The 19,385-nt window shown below is 43.3% G+C and overlaps 2 protein-coding genes across 2 annotated transcripts in view; both read right to left on the reverse strand.

Moving 5' to 3' along the window:
- The window catches only part of LOC309693974 (immunoglobulin lambda-1 light chain-like), a 255,987-nt gene that overhangs the window by 42,187 nt on the left and 194,415 nt on the right, over positions 1–19,385 (reverse strand). The gene's annotated exons all lie outside the window — the stretch shown is intronic.
- Positions 8,703–11,792, reverse strand: LOC309694620 (immunoglobulin lambda-1 light chain-like). Its single transcript, XM_082514798.1, has 4 exons — positions 11,403–11,792; positions 9,739–10,050; positions 9,532–9,606; positions 8,703–9,178 (listed from the first exon to the last, which is right to left on the reverse strand). The coding sequence occupies exons 1-4, from the start codon at positions 11,542–11,544 to the stop codon at positions 9,030–9,032; spliced, it is 678 nt and encodes a 225-aa protein (XP_082370924.1). The 5' UTR covers positions 11,545–11,792; the 3' UTR covers positions 8,703–9,029.

Consider the following 19,385-nt stretch of genomic DNA (forward strand, 5'->3'; position numbering starts at 1 on the left):
GTCCTTCTGTCACAAATCACCTGACAGTCATTTAAAGTTAGCAGCACAGTGTGGCTGTGACAATGCTGCTCAAAGTTTCCTAAATTACATTTCAAGTTATATACTGCTCAAAAACATAAAGGGAACACATGGAGTTACATTGTGTTGTTTAAGGGTTCCCTTTATTTGTTGAGCAGCATATATTAAGATCATTTAAGCAGATTACTGTGAAGGACTTTAATGGTTTGCTGATGGATTCGCCTCCATCTCCTGTGTTCTTGCTCTCAGGTGGATCCTTGTGATCCTGTAAACAGTGATGCACCTGAGAGTCACAGACAGACATGTGGGACACAGACAGACCTCTTCCACAGCAGATGTCTTTAGTTCACAGGAGGAAAAATACAGGTGTGATAATGACGGCTGCATTCCAGTTAGCAGAGGTCCTGCTTTGTGGATCAGAGTCAGTTTCAGCCTGCTGTGTTACAGTGGACAGCTACAAATAACAGGTGTAGCCTGAAAGATCGATCAGATGAAGGTTATTGGTTTGAATCCATGTTGAGAGGTTGGTATCTATCTCTCTGAGATTACTTTTTTTTGTTCATAAAGTTGTTCTGAGACAAACTGCTGCTGCCTCCAGCTGACTGGTTCCAGGTGTTGCAGGTATGAATCCTCCTGATGGTTCAGTCTGAGAAGAACTGAAGTCAGAACAGTTTTAAAATGTTTGCTGGCACAAAAACACAACCTGACATCTAAAGTAAAATTCTGTGATTTAGAAGTGGAACTACAGAGAGGAGTGGTGATATCACGGCCACTGAACTGTGATTAAATAAATGTTTTAAAGAACAAACAGTGTGCTCTGTAGAGCTGTTTGATAGCCAGAATACACAGAAGTCCTGCTCTCACACTGACAGCAGTGATGGACACGTACAGCTTCATGATGGCTGCCAAACACACAAAGAACACGACAGGATCAACAACCTGTGAAACAGTTTTAGCAGTTTTTATACAAAATGTCATCTCTGTCATTCTAACTGTAAGCGATCATTAGCTAGATTAGCCACACGGTATTAGAGGGTTGTTGCTAGTTAGCGATGCTGCACACCTGTTACTCCCGTAGTCTTTATGCTTCAATGATTCCACAGGTCTCATTTTTTCTTATCCTGTTTTAGACAGAGATGACATCAGCAGCAGACTCCACAGAGACCCAGAGTTACTGTTAGTATCTGAATTATATGGATTTAAACAGTTTTAGATTCAGTTCACACAGAGCGCTCTACAGCCTGCTAACATGGAAAGTTTAAATGAAATAAAGCACACTGACAAAAGGTTTGATAGAAGTGTAGTTTGTTCTTTTCATTTAATAACAGAGTCCAAAGTCCACATCATTATCAACAGCTACATTCACCCTGGGGAGCAACAAGTGAACGTGACCATGAGGACCACGCTGGGTTTCCTGGGTCCAGAGGTTTGAGAAATGTCCTCCCTTTCATTTATCACAGCTTCTGTTGACCCACGGAGGAAGACTCCTGATGTGTCATTTCAGAAACATCAGGAACTGAAGGTCACCGCAGGGATCAAGCAGAACTCGCCACCTTCACCAGCAGCTTCCTCAGAGGGAAATCTTCAGACCTCCACTAGACGCCCAAAATAGAAGATGGACAAATCTGCATTTCATGAGCAGTGTGATAGAGACCTTTACTTTGTGTGATGTTAGAAGTTTTCACATCATCCTCAGATGAAGCACAGAGACTCTGGACTTTTACATAATGATGTTATATTCAGTCCTGTAGAAAGTTACATATTTAAAATATATATTATCCTAGGTGGTGTTACCCTTTTCCCTGCTGTGGGGAGAGGCAGACCGCCCCGACTCCACAGCAGCAGGGAGGCCCCACACTCCAGACCGCAGTCGGACGGCCAACTCCTCCTCCTAGCCCCCCCGCTCCAGCAGGTCGCAGAGAACGGGGGTGGGAGAAGACTCCAAACCTCCCTCCACCCGCTCATTGTAGTGTTGATGCATGTGTGTTCTAAGGTGCATTTAAAACCCAGGAGGGCATGAAGCTACCTGCCAGAGAGCAGCAGGTAAGCGCATAGCCCCTCCTGCTAGCCCTCAGTGTCTACGTGTATTTAAAATTGAGAGGTGGGCAACGACGCCAGGGGTGAGGTGTACACCCTGATGGTCTTTTGGAGTCCGTGATTGTGCCCACCCCCAAGATCCTATATGTATGTGTAATGAGAGTGTGAGTAATGTGAATGTCTAAGTTGTGGGATAAAATTGAGGCACAGGCAGCCAGAAGGGGACGGGGGGGGGGGGGGGGGTAGCCTCCCCTGCACCCTGGTCACACAGCTTTACCCCAAGGCCCTGCATGTGTGGGTGATTGTGGTGGAGCCGGAAGAGGGAGGCAGCTGGAGATGGGGAGGGAAGGAAGGGAGGGGCAAGTGACCCCTCCCTGGGGCCAGCTCCCCCGCTGACCCCAGTAGGCACCCCCATACTCCGCAACCCGTCATGGAAAGGGGACCCAGGCCCATCCGGACTGGGGCCCAGTGCAGCAGCGCCGCCTGGCCCCACAGAGCCCGGGACAGCCCACCTGACCCCACCACAGAGAAAACTGCACCCACCCCATCATCCACTCATCTTCCAGACTACACAAGACAATAGACGCCCAGGCTGAGATCTTCCTCCACCCCTCCTGTATCTCCCCCTCCTGCAGAGAGAGTTCCTGAAGAGAGGAGAGCTCCTGCAAGATGTGACAACCTCCCCCACCAGTTGAAGAGCCTCTTCGACTTTTCTGTTTCTCATATAAACGTTTCAGTGCCTCATCTTCAGCTGCAGGTCTGAACATCCTTCAGTTCAGTTCAGTCCGAGCAGCAGAGCTAATGTCTGAACTACAGCATTGACTTTAATCAGCATTCAGGCTCACAGTGATTTCTTTAGTCAGGGTAAATTCACTCATGTGCACAGATTAGCTAACAAACATGACTGTCATCATCTTAGCTAGCTAATGATGTTAGTTACTGATTAGCTTACAAACAAAAATTTAACTTACCGACAAAGTGTGTCGGTGCCTCGAGTCCTTCTGTCAGTTAGACGGAAGGACCTGACTGTTAAACGATAATGCTGTTAAACTGGGTGACGCTGCACCCAGTTTAACAGCATTAACTAACTAACGTAATTAGTAGCGGTGCAATGATACACAAAACTCATGGTTCGTTCGATACTTTGGTGTCACGGTTCGATATTTTTTCGATACAAAAAAATTTTCATGCTTTTTTAATTTGTCATTTATTAAAATTATAAATATATATTTTAACTCAAAAGTACAGTTTTTAAATTTAATGTTGCTGAAACAACAAAGTAATAAAAAAATAAATCTATCTGATCAAGAAATCACTCATCTTTGGAAAAGAGTTTATTACAGAGAAATGGCTCTTTCCAAAATAAAAGCTATACTATACGCTTCTTCTGGGCTATATTCTCAGCAGCATATTAAACATATCAGGTCCCCATAAGGAGAATCCTGTGCTAACGGCCGTCTAAATGACTCGGGTAAAGTTTGTAGCATGCTTGTTGTTTTTGTCTGCTTCCACTGGTCTTTGCAGTAGGATGATGTCGGAGTAAATGTGCAGTCATATTAATTTTGTTCCCACTCGTGCTGTCAGCGTTAATCTCGTTGAAATGACGTTAACGCCACAACACGGCAAATCTCCGTTAACGAGCTACCGCGGATCGCCCCGTGCGTGGGGCTGGACGGCAACATGTTAACGAGCAAACTGCACTAACACACTAACACCCATGTAATTGAGCATTGCGTGGCACATCTGACATACTGTTTTACTTTTGTCCATGACGCGCTTACCTTCAGGGTCATACTTAATATGAAGACCAAAATAGTTCCAAACACCAGATCTGAGTGAGGGTGGGGGAGGTTCAATTTGCCATGTTGCAACGAGCTTAGCTTCTGTCTTGCTAGCTTGCGCTGTGCTCAGTGGATCTGCACTCGACAGTGCAGCCTAGGCGGAGTAGTCGAGCGCAGATTCACTGAGCTCTCAACACAGACAGCATCGTCAGAAGAAAAGTTGATAAAATAAATTAAAAATGTTGTATTGTTCGATACATGTGCGTACTGAACCAAAAGCACTGTATCGAACGGTTCAATATCGATATGAGTATCGTTGCACCCCTAGTAATTAGAGTCAAACTCAGGAGGAAGGAAACCTGCACCCAGACTCCAGGGGGCGATAGAGATGTTTTGACTTCATTTTTGGGGGAAGCTGTCAGGTCGTTCATGTTTTACAGTCATTAGTTTGAATGCGATTGGAGTTTAATCACCTGCCTTTTGACTGTTAGGAGGACGGAGCCAGAGGAAGAGGGTTTTAATGTGATTGGTCACGTTGATGGACAGTTACACATAAGCGCTGTTTTAAACTGTATTTGTTTACAGTTCAGTTTGTTGAATTAACCATCAACAGTTACTGCTTGCTGTGTAGTCATGGAAACACTGACAGCTGTCACTGGATTACTTTAATGCTGAAGAAATCTTAAAAAAAGAGGATTCAGAGATAAATTCTGAAGCCTCAGCGCTCCTGTTCCATTACTCTCTTGTACAATATCACCTTTTATGATTAAAAACAATTATCATGACGAGCAGCACACATCATTCCTAATGAAATACGGAGCTCCACCCACTGTGGGTTCAGGCTCCACTGTAATAGTTCATGTGATAATATTACAGGTTCTCTGAACAGGCAGGATGTGACAGGCTGTCCTTTCACAACACAACCTGACAACAGTGAGTGGCTCATCGGTCTGATCTGAACTAGTGTCTTATAAAACAGTGAAGGCTGTTGCTGCCATTCTCTGTAAGTTTGAATGGTCTAATAACTATATTACACACCATCCTTGGCGCTGCCGTGTGCGAAGTGTGCTACGTTTTTTTGCTTTGTGGTTTTCTCTGTGCAGCTAACCTGTGAGGAAACACTGAATATGGCCGTCATATCATAAGCAATGGTTCTCAGGAAATCAAGCCAGTTTTCCCCCCTTGTAATTTGAATTAAAGAAAAAAACTACTACTCCTTGTAGGAAAGGAAAATACAACTTCTAGCACTGAAAACTATGTATAGGTCTGTAAGTCAATGTGTGTTCAGTCTCCTGTAAATGAACAGACTCTGTTTTGAAAAGTGCAAATCAGTCCCAGAACAACAGCAAAGGAGCTTCTGAAGATGCTGAAACAAGGACTAGGTATAAGTATAAGGTGGCATGAAGAAGAACACTAATGTGGTTGTAGTGCAGAAAACGTCAGGTCATCAGTGAGGAAGTGAACAAAAAGACAAACATTACACTTTAAAGAAAGCAAAGTCAAGTTTATTTATTATATATTTATGGAAAGAAGCAAAATTCAACAAAGAGTCTTAAAAACCTGATTCAGTTCCAGCATTTCTGTCAGGAGGACTGGAACAAAATCCCAGAAACTTCCTGTGATTAAATGACTAAGATTCAATTTGAGGAAATGTGAAGTTATGTGAGTTAAAACTGGTGAATGAAAGTGTTTTACATGGAATCTCTTTTTGTTAAATCTGTGTGTTTAGTCGAGCCGCTGCTAGAAGGACAAAATCCTGACATGACATCAGTCCAAGTGTCTGGTTAAATGTACTGAAAGGTGTTAAACAACAAGTGCTGCTGGAAGAGTTTTCATGAAGAGAACATTAACACTGTGAATGAGGGATGGACTTTGACTCAGTTTGACACAATCTGTTTTTCTTTCACTTTGAATAAATGTTTTTGTGGGACTGAGGATACATTTGTTTACATTTGGAAGTTTGATGTCATCTGTTCCTCTTGTTTCTGTCTTAAAACAGGATGAAAAATCTGTTTAAACAGAAATAAATCGAATTGAATTTCTGACAGCAGTAAATAAAAATGGTCCCTGAGCTCAGTATGTTTGTGACTCTGAGATGGAGGTGAAACATGTGAAGCTGGGCTGTGGTTTACTGCTCTCTTCCTGTCACAGACACTGTTTGACATCTGTTCATCTGTTGGTTTTTGTTCAGGCTGCAGGGATCATTTCTCACTGTGGGGAGCTCTCTTCCAACAGTTACAGTAGTAGGTGGCTGAATGATCGAGTTTAACTTTCTCTATCTTCAATTCAAAGATGTTCTGATTCATCTCAGCAGAGAAATCATTTTTCTGAGGGTGACCGTAATCTGAATCAACACTGCCATCATCAGTATAAATGCGCAGAATAACTTTGAATGTTTCTTTTTCTTTCTTCTGGTACCAGAATATCCAGTTACGATCACACTGTTCAGTCCCTCCACAGCTGAAGGAGACACTTTGTCCAACTCTCCTGGTCAATGTTAAATCCTCCTGAATCAGCTGTTCTGCTGCCATGGTAACCAGTGCTGTAGAGACACAGACAGATAGATGAAGGTTAGTGTGACAGTGTTTGTTACAGGTTGACTTTGTTGGCTCCTGATTGGCTGGAAACACTCACCTGAACACAGACAGCACAGAGCAGCAGCTGGGAGGAAAAGCATTTTGTGCAGTGGTGTTTCCTCTGGTGAACCTGGGGAGAAGTGGCGCTCTGATGCAGCTGAGGCCAAACAAGGACGAGCTGTGAGATCAGACGAGGGCCACGTGGTTTCTAACAGGTCCTCAAAGCTCCCATCAGCCCCTGCGGCCCACAGATAAGACTGCTGCTGCTGATTGACAGCTCAGCTGAAGCTGCTGTGGTTTCATCGTCTTCATTTCAATCTGACAGCAGATCCAAAAATCTGGGTCACATGATGCACAAACACTCAGAAACATTCATGTTGCTGTGAATTTACTAACACACACTGTTATCTGTGGTTTAACAGCTGTGATGAAAACACTAAATATACAAACTAAATATAACTAAACTATAAATAAAAATACAAATATTAAACATTATTATGCTGTAAAAACATTTAAAAGTAAAGAAAACATTGTAAATAAAATAGATTTAACAATATTTACAATGAAATCTTATTTTTAACAAACACATGTGGTTCTGTTGTGTGTTTAAATATGTGCACACTGTGGTTCTGTTGTGTGTTTAAATATGTGCACACTGTGGTTCTTTCCCACATCTTCTAATGTGTTTTGTTCCAAGTTGGTTTCAGACTGAAGGATTCATTAAAGCCTTTTTAAGAATCATTAAAATGATGATCATCAATTCTAATATCTATAAACAGTAATAAAAACAGGGCTGTGTTTCACGTCAGCTTCATTTATTTGTAGCCATGGTTAGATTTCATCTGCAGCAGGCAGTCATCCACCTTTACACACACATTTACACAACAGTACAAAAGTACTTTTTGATTCCTGAAAGAGAAATAAGACAAATGTTGCCTTTGTATCATCTCTGATATGGAAGGGATCATTTGAAGATGTGAGTGAAGGACACAAATATTTGGATCTGGTGTTGTTCTACATTTTAGGACTAAAAGACAGAAGGAAGAAAGTGAAAGTGACTGTGCGAGGCGTTGAAGTCATGAAGTCAAGTGGAGGCCGCTGACTGCTGTTACTTTCTGCTGTACAGGTTCAACAGGGACTCACAGTCAGCCTGCTAGAACATTTGGATGAAGAGAAAAAGGAGGAAAAAGACTTTGAGGGACAAATCCAATAAGATCAGCATGTTTTGAATGTGGGAATACAACAGTTTCCTCCACCATGACACACACTGGAGCCTCTTTTTGCTCACAGCTTCACTGTTTGTCTCAAAGTTCAGTTTGGAGGCCAAAATTGTTGCAACACATTTGTAAGTTTGCACTAATTTCACTGTGTGACCCTTAATGGATGTAATGAAAGAATCAGTCAGTGAAATATGAAGCTGTGCTGTAAGTTTGGAGGAGAAAAGTGTCTGAGTGACTTTAATGAGGTGAACACATGAATACAGAGCACTGACTGACACGTACACACTCCTTTAATGAGTCGCACACATTTTTGTGACTTCATGAAATGTCAAAAATGACACAACACACAACAAGCTGCGAGCACATTATTGTGTGTTTGCTGTTTGTGTGCTTTGTTTGCTGTTATGATAGCAGGCATACAGCCATGTTCTCAATGTCTCAGCTATCATTGATTATTGCTGCTCTTCCTCTTCTATTAGGCACTTCAACTCAATGAATGACACACAGAAAGATTTCATGACTGTGTTCTTCACAATAAGGAGAATATGTTATCTGCATCTGAATGACTCATGTTGCCTTGTTTCTACTTTGTTTGCATATTTCTGCTTGTTGGAAAGGATTTTCTGAATCATTCAGTAGTTTTTGTAATAATAACGACATTTAGCAAGACTTCAAAATGATTCTCCAACATTTGCTGTTCAGACTTGATCTGTTCTTACGTGTGTGATATCCAGAATGAAAAACTCAGCTCAGGTAATAAAATGGGAGCTGAGCAGACTGCAGGGGCTTCATGGTCTCTCCTTTGAGTCCATTAAAGTTCATTTGTCAGCTGTGAGTTGAGGATTTGAGCTGTTTCTCTCACAGGTGAAGAACACAGATCCTTCCTGGAATCATTCTTGAAGCAGAGTTCCTGCTTGTAACTGTCATTGTGTTATTAAAGTGAAAGCCACAGCTAACGGTGTGGAGGCTGCAGAGCAGAAACCCACACAGCCCGTCTGCTGCAGGAGAGCAAGTTTGGATACAGTCAGTTTGTGCTTCACTCACACGGGTTGTTGTTGATCACACAATGAAAGTAGAATCAAACTCTTCATCTTCAAATCTTTATTGTTCACACAAACACAACTACACTGTTTGACATTTGAAAATCAAAGTGAAAACTTGTGATAAAAATATTCCTGATGGTTTTTGTTACTACAATAAAAGTCACAATAAGCACAAAAAGAATTCTAACTCAGAGCAACAATACATGTAAAGATGTATTTATTTCAGACGATCTTCTAACTGTTGAAGAAAAAGGCAAAATAAGCTCAACACATCATAACTAACATTTGTGATCAAAGTGATGAATGAGATGAATTGATGAGATGTGATGGTGAGAAAAGGCGAGCAGGAAACAGTCAGTCAGCATGTGTGCAGTTGGTGGACGCTCCCTTGTTTGTGAGCATCATCAGCAGAGAGAGTCCACAGCAGTACACCAGACTCTTCACTATCAGCACTGTGTACAGCAGGCAGAGCAGCTTCACCCTGCACTGAGACTGGAAGGACACTGAAGGACAGACAGACACAAAGAGACAGACAGACAGTCGGGTTATTCCTCTCAGATCAAGGAGAAAAAGTCCAAATAGAAACAGTCACAGCTTCTTCTTCAAGTGGATGAATTGATGTAGTGTTTGTGTCCACTTGGGGGCAGAAGAACTCCACAAGCAGCTAACAAACTGATCTCTGACATATTATGGTCTGTCTGCTGTTTGGTGCTGAGCAGCTAGTGTACAGTGGCTTTATCAGAGCTTGTTGGATGAAGATTTGATCAATTAGTGCAACTTTAAGAGCCTAAACTTGTTCCAGCTGCCTCATTGGACATTGGAGCTGTCCATGCAGAGAGGCAGCAGGTGATCTTACAGTCAGCTGGCTGCAGAGCTGGCAGGTCTGCTGGCTCTCTCTCTGGAGGACAGGAGGCTGCTGGAGCTGGAAGCTCTGAAACAGAAAAGGAGTCAAATGTTTGGAGCTGCAGTGAGAAATGTCAGTCCTCTGCTGCTCTGCTCTCTTTGACAGCATCTCCACATGAAGCTGAATCACTGCTGAACACAGTCACCAAGCCTTCATTACCTTGTTGTGTTCGGGCCTCCACTGTGCCCCCCTCGTGCTTCACCCAGCAGCTGTATTTATATGTGTCAGAATGGCTCCCATCAACCATCCTGATGGCAATGGTGCGTCCCGCCTCTCTGAGCTCCAGCTGCTCTCCCTCAGCAGGGGGCAGCTCCTCCGCTTCTCCGCCGTTCTTCTTCTGTCTTTTCCAGGAGAACTGGACCAGAGGAGGAAACATGGCTGAGGCCACACACAGCAGGGAGCTGTTCCCCTCCAGGTGGGCTCTGGATGCTGCTGGGTACACGCTCACCACGGGCTTCACTACCTGCTCATCTGAAGTTTGACAGCAGCAACAAGCAGCCCAGACACACATTCACACAGTCAGCAGCAGCTTCCAGCACTGCACTGCATTCAGTCTGATCCTGGAAACTACATGGACTCTGATCACTAAACTACTCATCAGCACAAAGTTCACTACATACACTGGATTCAGCTTCATATCAAACACAGTCATCACCTCATGTCATCATGGCTCACATGAGCAACACTCAGCATGGTTTTAAAGTCAAATTAAATTCAGTTTAATTCGTCATGTGTTTGCTTTTTATTGTTTTATAGAAATTTAGTTCAGTCCAACTTTAAAATATTTACATTTGTCTTTATACAAGTGAAAATGTATTTTTCTTATTAGTCCTTAGACACGAGTTCTAACAGAGATCCTCTTCTGTCCAAAAATAAATTCATATTTTTTCATATTGTTTTGTACTATTAATAAAATTAAATATCATTTCACAAAATTCAGTTCAGCAGATAAAATTTCCATTCTTCTTGTCTTTGATATATTTTACCATAAAGACCATATTTGTCTTTCAGACTAATTTATTCTTAAATATTTTTGTGTAAAAATTGGAAAAGTAACACAGTGATTATTTTAATTTATGTTTTTATTCAAATAAAAAACTGTAGCAACTATTTTAAAACACTAAAACTGAAATGGTGAATAAAACGTTTTCAATAATATGAGATATACTTCATGATATTTTTAGTCATAAAAATAAAAATTATATGACAAAATATATTTAATAAAAATTTGTATGTTAAAGTATTTTGGAAAGTTTAAGTATTATTAACTTTTTATTGTCACGTACAAATCCACACACACGACTTCATCTCAGAAATAAATATCAGAGTTTAACGATGTCAAATTCATCCTAAATTTATCTGTCATATCATTTCTGAGTTTTCTAATCAGTATCTGTTTTTATTATTCTATTTACCTTCATGAAGCAGCTACATGAATGTTTGACTATTAAAAAATATTTGTTCCTCAACATAAAGCAAATATTTCCTGAAACCATATTTGTTGTTAATCTATATTAATTTAGTTTTAACATCAAATATGATCTTGTGTTGAAAACCAGCAGAATCACTGAGAGGATCAAATCCTAAATATTTGTAACATCACTAATATTTGCAGAAATAAAGAATAACTTTAGTTGTTCAGTGAGATTTCAACATGTTTTCAGAGATTATTGAGCTTTTCTTATGTAACAATGGCTGCAGATGAATTCTCTACTAATGATGAAAAACTAACATGTAAAGCCTGAAGCAGCACAAACTGACTTTAAACACATTTTCAGCTTCTACAATAAAACAACTGAAGGAAAATAAATGTTTGTTCTTACCTGTTACAGACAGTTTAGTTCCAGAGCCAAAGATGAGGTAGTACCATCCTCCTCTCACAGTGAGACAGACTGCTACAAAAACCTGTCTGCTGTTGAACGTGTCAGCTGAGGTGAATGAGTCCAAATGAGGAAGCAGGATCATATTTCAGCTCCATGATGTGTTTCTCTAATGTTCATATCAACATGACTGTCTCTTCTTCTCTTTTCTTTTAGCCACACTAGCAGCACGGCTCTGATGTTAATGTCAGTCTGTTGGTCAGTCCACTACTTTAGTCCACATGAAAACAGAAAATCACTATATAAGCACCAGTCCATTTATCCCATCAATGATGCACCACTACAATGAAACATGCTGCTGATAGGATCATGGTTTGGCCCATCTGGCTCACCATCATTAATCACACAATCAAGTTTGAATTCTAGCAGCAAATTGTAAAGAAAACTATCAGAACATCTGTCTGTGAACTGAATCTCAGGAGAAAGTGGGCCATGCAGCACCACAATGACACAAACCAGTCACGTTTGTTCTCTTTGTTCCAAATAATGGTGAAAGAAAAAGAATCCAGTGAATCCAGCGAGTGATGTGATGAGTCTCTGATGTCTTTCTGATGTGGTTTTGTTGCGTCCTTCAAACCACACCTGGTGGATTTTAGAAGAGAAACATGTTGGTCTGCACAGGCTCTTCTATTTTCAGCACTGACAGGATTTCCTTTGCTGTTTCTTCTGTCCTGCACATTTTCCTCTGTCTGGGCGAGTCCCCTCACCCATACCGGCTCTGAACTCTACATTACCTGCTGGGTAAGATCAGCTTAACTATAAATCAGTTGTCAAAGGAGCTTGCAAAGAAAAGCGTCTGGACTTCTTTAAGTTACTTGAAGACGTTTCACCTCTCATCCGAGAAGCTTCTTCAGTTCTCAGGTCAAATGGTGGAGAGTCCCAGATATAAACCTAGTGGGAGTTTCCCCCCACAGAGGGACAAAAGGACCCCCTGATGATCCTCTAATCGCCTGAGCCAAGGTGTGAAATTGGGTGTGGGTCACAATCAGCCAGGGTTTCGGGTGAGCTTATTGTGAAACCTGGCCCCACCTTATCATGCGATTTCCTGAGGTCAGATGGCCCAGGATGTGAGTGGGCGTTAAGGCGTCTGGGGAGGGATCTCAAAACTGGATTATAGATGGCAGACAGTTGGTGTCGTAAACCCCCACCTCTGTTCAAAGATGGTCGCTCACAGCTTCTTTCACTCCTCTTTCAAACCATCTGTCCTCTCTGTCCAAAATGTGAAGATTGGCATCCTCAAAGAGTGACCTTTGACCTTTAGATGCAGATGGACTGCTGAGTCTTGTCCTGTGGAGGTGGCTCTTCTGTGTTGTGCCATGCGCTTGTGAAGTGGCTGTTTGGTCTCTCCAATGTAGAGGTCTGAGCATTCCTCGCTGCACTGTACAGCATACACCACATTGTTAAGTTTGTGTTTTGGAGTTTTGTCTTTCAGGTGAACCAGTTTCTGTCTGAGCGTGTTGCTGGGTCTGAAATGCACCGGGATGTCATGCTTGGAGAAAACTCTCCTGAGTTTCTCTGATACACCGGCTACATAGGGGATGACAATGTTGTTGCGTCTGTCCTTCTTATCCTCCCTCGCTGGTGTCTGGTCTTCTTTTCTGTGCATCTTTGCTGACTTTATAAAAGCCCAGTTAGGATAACTGCATGTTTTGAGTGCTTCCTTTACATGTGTGTGTTCCTTCTTTTTCCCTTCAGGCTTAGAGGGAACATGTTCTGCCCGGTGGTGTAGGGTCCTAATTACTCCAAGTTTGTGTTCCAGAGGGTGATGGGAGTCAAAGAGGAGGTACTGGACTCCCCACCATTTGACTTTAGAACTGAAGAAGCTTCTCAGATGAGAGGGGAAACATCTTCAAGCAACTTAAAGAAGTCCAGATGCTTTTCTTTGCAAGCTCCTTTGACTACGTTCATTTGTGTGTCCCTCTTGTTGTGCTTTTCCCTCATTCCCCTCTGTGTATTTATTGTGTGTGTTTGCCTTTGCTCCACGTTGGATTGTCTGCGTTTCCTCCACTCATCTTCTCCTGTGGTTTTTGAAAACATTTCATCCAAGAAGCTTCTTCAGTTCTGAGAGCAAATGGTGGAGAGTCCCAGAGTTTTAAGCCCTGTTGGGAGTGGGACTCTCCACCATTTGACCCTAGAACTGAAGAAGCTTCTTGGATGAGAGGTGAAACATCTTCAAGAAACTTAAAGACGTCCAGATGCTTTTTTTCAAGTGTCTTAGAGTATGATGACCTGAATGACAGAGAACCTTCACAGACATATTGGCGAGAAAGGGCCCCGCCCAGGCCACAGACATGTTGGACATCCTCATGTCTGTGTTCTGTGCTGAGTGGAAATCCAGGTCTTCTTGATATTTTGCCCTAACATGGCAAAAAATTACAAAACCAGTTTGCAGGTTCGCATGTTGGTCTGCGATCAATCATCTCTGCTGGAATCTGAGGCTCTGAGCCTAAACATTTTACTGCTGGTAGTGATGTGTTGTTGTCAGTGTTGGTCAAGTTACTTGAAAAAAGTAATCAGTACTGATTACTTCCCCAAAAAAGTAATAAATTACTTTACTGATTACTTATTTTCAAAAGTAATTAATTACTTAGTTACTTAGTTACTTAGTTACTTTTTAAAAACACGATTTACAACCTGAATAGGTGATAAAGCGATAGATCTTTCAGCCCAATTCTACTTTTTCTACATAATCCTTCATACAAAATGTAATTGTAGCGGTAGTCTACTGTTCCCATAAGGCTGTGTGTGGGGGAAGCTTCCGGGTTACGAGTAAAGTTGGAAAATATCACCCGAACACGCTGCGTCCAGTGTCATCATTTATACGTGGTGTCAGAAGTGCGAACGGAGGTCTCCACAGTTTTTTCTTTTTTTGAGTACAGTACGGTGCAGTTAACTGCGAGAGAAGTTTTCGCATCGGTAACCCGAACAAGACCGGCATGCAGGTGAAGCGCGGCCGAGGCTGTGAGCGGCGCTAGCAACAGGGCGCGTGTGCGCGCGCGGTCGAGCACGAGCCTCACATGTCGGAGGGAGGAGACGGGGTCGGCGCACCGGAAAGCTTGGATTCTGAACGCGAGGAAGCCAGAGATCCACACGTTACGATGGCGACCACGGTACAAATAACACCCCCAGAAACATTTGACTTTTCTCATCCTGCCAAATGGCCAAAGTGGATCAGAAGGTTCGAAAGATTTCGCATTGCAACCGCTCTTGATAACAAATCAGACGAGTATCAAGTTAACGCACTCCTGTATGCTATGGGAGACGCTGCTGCTGATGTTTTGGCAGTTTTACCACTGTGCGATGCAGATAAAAAGAAATATGCAACTGTCAAAGAGGCATTTGAAAAACATTACGTAGGAAAACATAACGTAATTTTTGAAAGAGCACAGTTTAACTCCAGATGGCAACAGGTTGGGGAAAGTACAGAGTCGTTCATAACTGCTGTGCACAAACTTGCAGAAAATTGTGCATTTGGAGCACTCAAAGACAAACTCATAAGGGACAGAACTGTAGTGGCATAAAAGACAAAAGACTGTCCGAGCTGCTGCAAATGGACTCAGAGTTGACTCTTGTTAAAGCCATTGAGAAAGTTAGGCAGAGCGAAACGGTAAAGAAACAACAATCAATACTTCACTGCAGCGCGGCAGTGGAGAAAACACTGAACATGGACACAATACGGACAAATACAACACGCGGGAAAACGCAGACGTGGCAGAAGAAAGAACAAAAGCCAATCAAGCAAAGTGGAAAGGAATGTGGCCGCTGTCGTCGCAAGAACAAACACTCATGGAAAGAATGTCCAGCCAAAGAGGTACAGTGTCGAAAATGTCAGAAAAAAGGGCACTTTGCTGCGGTCTGTCGCAGTAGTGAAGCTGCAGCGCTACGCGAAGTGACAGAAAATCAGAAAGATACAGACAGCGAGGATTGTGTGTTCTTGGGTGAAGTAGAGACCGGGAGGTCACAGCCCTGGGTGCAAAAGGTCAAGTTAAATGGGGGAAATGTATATTTTAAACTCGACACAGGGGCGGATGTTACATCTATTCCAGAGGGTTTGTACAGTCCAGACAGGGATGGTAAGCTGCAGAGACCCAGAAAGAAGTTACTAGGGCCGGGCAGTAACCCACTCAATGTTAAAGGCTGCTTCGAGGCACAGCTAGCAGTGAAAAGGTGCAGTGTTTCCCAAGACGTCTACCTTGTGTCAGGTTTAGTACAGCCACTGCTAAGCAGGCCAGCGTGTGAGGCCTTGTGTACAGAGTAAGCACAGTAACGGAATCGGTGACAGATTTCAGGGCAGCATACCCAGACGTTTTTAAAGGTTTATGCGTGCTGAGGGAGCCTTATCACATTGAGCTAGAGCAAGGAGCTGTACCAATAGCCCTATCTGCCCCAAGACGTGTTCCTCTTCCCCTCAGAGATGCAGTGAGAAATGAGCTGCACAGAATGGAAGAAATGGGTGTTATCTCCAAAGTCACTGAGCCTACAGAGTGGTGTTCTGGCATGGTAGTGGTCCCCAGACCAGCAGGAAAGCCCCCCAGAATATGTGTGGACCTCATCTTATCTCATGGGATTACAGTTCACTCTAATCACAGATCACAAAGCCCTGGTCCTCTTCTGAGCACAAGAGGCCTGGACGACCTGCCTCCACGCATCCTGAGATTCCGCCTCAGGCTGCTGCGCTTTACTTTCACCATTGTCCATGTTCCAGGGAAGAACCTCGTCACTGCTGATGCTCTCTCACGAGCACCACTGGCATGGCCTCCTTCTGCTGGGGCATCTTCAGCTGGAAAAAGAGGTGGTTTTCGTGGACGGTGTAGTTTCCCATCTCCCAGCAACAGATAAAAGGCTGGAGGAGATTAAGTTGGCGCAGGAAATGGATGACCTGTGTAGAAAGGTGGTGTATCAATGTGGGACAGGCTGGCCAGAAAAAGGTAAACTAGATCCAGAGTTAAAGGGGTACTGGCAATACAGAATGGACTTCAATCTAGTCCATGGTCTTCTCATGAAAGGGAACAGACTCGTGATACCACCTCAAATGAGAGCAGAGGTTTTGTCACGTTTGCATGAAGGCCACCAGGGCGTTTCAACATGCAGGGCCAGAGCAAAAGAGTCGGTGTGGTGGCCGGGCATCTCAACCCAAATACGTCAGATGGTAGACAGGTGCGAAACATGTCAAAAACACAGGTTACAGTGCCGTGAACCAATGCTGGTGACTCCTGTTCCTGACCGCCCATGGCAAAAAGTCAGTATGGATCTGTTCGAGTGGTCAAAGAAACATTTCCTGCTGATTATTGATTTTTTCTCAAGGTACATTGAGATAGCTGAACTGAGACACACAACAGCAGAGGTCACTATTAATGATATAAAAGAGGCCTTTGCAAGACATGGCATTGCCGAGACTGTGGTATCGGATAACGGGCCGCAGTTTTCCTCAGAACAGTTCAAGCACTTTGCCAAAGAGTATCAGTTCACACATGAAACGAGCAGCCCCAGGTACCCCCAAGCCAATGGGGAGGCAGAACGCGCTGTTCGTACCATTAAAGACTTGTGGAAAAAGGACTGTGACTACACCAGAGCACTGCTAGCGTACAGGGCCACCCCACTGGAACATGGGCTCTCGCCGGCGCAGTTGCTAATGGGGAGACACCTGCGGACCACGCTGCCACAAGCTGTGGCAAAGCTGGTGCCAAAGTGGCCCGACCTACAGGCTTTTCCCAAAAAAGACGAGGAGGGGAGGCGTGAGCAGGCAAAACACTACAACCGCAGACATAGAGTCAGACCGCTTCTGGAACTATCGTCAGGACAGAAAGTGTGGATTACCACTGAAGGAACCACTGGAGCAGCAGTTGGACCTGCCCGTGCTCCCAGATCCTATGTGGTAGAGACAGACAGGGGTTTTCTGAGGAGAAATAGGAGCCACCTCAGACCAACAGGGACTATTACCAGATCTGGTCGAGTGGTGAGACCTCCTGAAAGACTGGATGTGTAATTCTCTGAAGTTATCCATTCATGCCCTATTCAAAGCTGGGTTAAGCTGTTAGAGATGTTTATAATAATGTGTTTCATTTAAATGTAAGTGAACAAATGAGGGACGTGTATAATTTTCACGTTTCATGATGCTCCCCATTTCTGTTCTTATGAGCTGTTAGAGTTGTTATGAAGTATGTCTTTAGCTAAAAGGAGGGGGTGTAGCGGTAGACTACTGTTCCCATAAGGCTGTGTGTGGGGGAACTTCCGGGTTACGAGTAAAGTTGGGAAACATCACCCGAACACGTTGCGTCCAGTGTCATCATTTATACGGTAATCAAATGGAAAAGTCTCTTTTTAAAACTAGTTTTATTAGTTTTAATCTTTTAACTTTATGCATCAAGCAAAAATTTAATTATATGCAACATTCTCTGACTGGAAGAAATTTGTTTAATATTTAAACCTATTTTCTGCACATTCCAGCGCATAAAATATATATATTTTTTGTGTTAACACTCACTCTTTCAAATAGATGCAAGTAAAACACATCAGAAAATAAATAAAGTCAAAGACTAGCGGTCCTGTTGCTCTATTTTCACCTGTAAAGCAGGAGTAGGTTAGGCGGAGGTCTGAGCGACCCAGGATCCCTGAGCAGTTATGAATTATATTATTATTGGATGTATATTTGGTGTTGCTGTCCTTCTCCCTGTTTGCGTGTGTGTGTGTTTCGACGGGCGCCTTCAGGCCTGGTGGGTGTGGCCCTGCTGGCGGTCTGGCCACACCCGAAGCCACACACCTGCTGCTGATCAGGCCTCGTCGGGAGCTCCCACCGACACGGGATCATTGCTTGAGACTCCACGTTAGTCACCCAGTTGTGCTTGGTGTGTGTGTGTATGCCCGCGGTTGTATGTGTCCTGCTTCTATTGTGTCCCCAGGAGAGGGGTGGAGTGCCAGACAGCAGCCAGCACGGGGAGTGCTGAGACACGGGAGCGGAGAGCACAAACACTGGGAGAAGACACGACACGGGAGTCTGGGGAAAGCACGGGGATTTATTGTTGTTTAGTTTCATACACTGTAAATAAACGCACTGTTTACACACAGAGCACCGCGCCTGGGTCCTCCTTCCCTACACCCCCACGGTCTGCCAGCCAGACCGTGACAATATTGTCCATTGTTGATCTGCACACAGCTGTTGTCACGAACGCCGCACTTGCTTACGTCACTGTCATGAGACATTCTCGCAAAAAATCACGGTTTTAGTAACGCAGTAACGCAGCGTTCCTACGGGAAAGTAATCTAATTACCGTTTTTGCAATAGTAATCCCTTACTTTACTCGTTACTTGAAAAAAGTAATCGGATTGCAGCAACGCGTTAAAAGTAACGCGTTACTGCCCATCTCTGGTTGTTGTTACCTGTTTGTGACAAATAAAAAACTTGAATCCTCTCCTACTGGAGATCTTCACATTTTGTCCATCCAATTAAGTTGTTGACATCTGATCATACAATGTCCCACCTTATCATCTATTTCTAACTTTTTTTTAAAAACGTTTGCTTAAAGACCTCATGTCACGAGCTGCAGGGGGAAGACCGTGTGGAGAGAGTAGAGGACCCAAGCGCAGACAGAGGCAAGGAGACAAAACTGCACTTAACGAAAAGCGAACCTTTATTTAGGGCTGAAAATTCACAAAAATGCAAAACTGAGGGAAAACCTGAACATAAACTGGGAAACTAGGACTCTCACTGGGACTTCATAACTTACTGTGACCTGACTGGGAAACTGTGACAAGGGGTACATACAGAAGGAAACACAGACAACGCGACACTGAGCACAGGAAGACTGAGGACTTAAATACACACATGAGGTGATCAGGGGAAGTGGAGACACATGAGGACACAGCTGGAATGAAACATAATGACACAGGGGAGAGTAAAACTAACCACACGAACACAGAACATAAGAC

Source organism: Aulonocara stuartgranti (assembly GCF_965226115.1).
Source record: "Aulonocara stuartgranti genome assembly, chromosome: 18".
Classification (NCBI taxonomy): Eukaryota; Metazoa; Chordata; class Actinopteri; order Cichliformes; family Cichlidae; genus Aulonocara; species Aulonocara stuartgranti.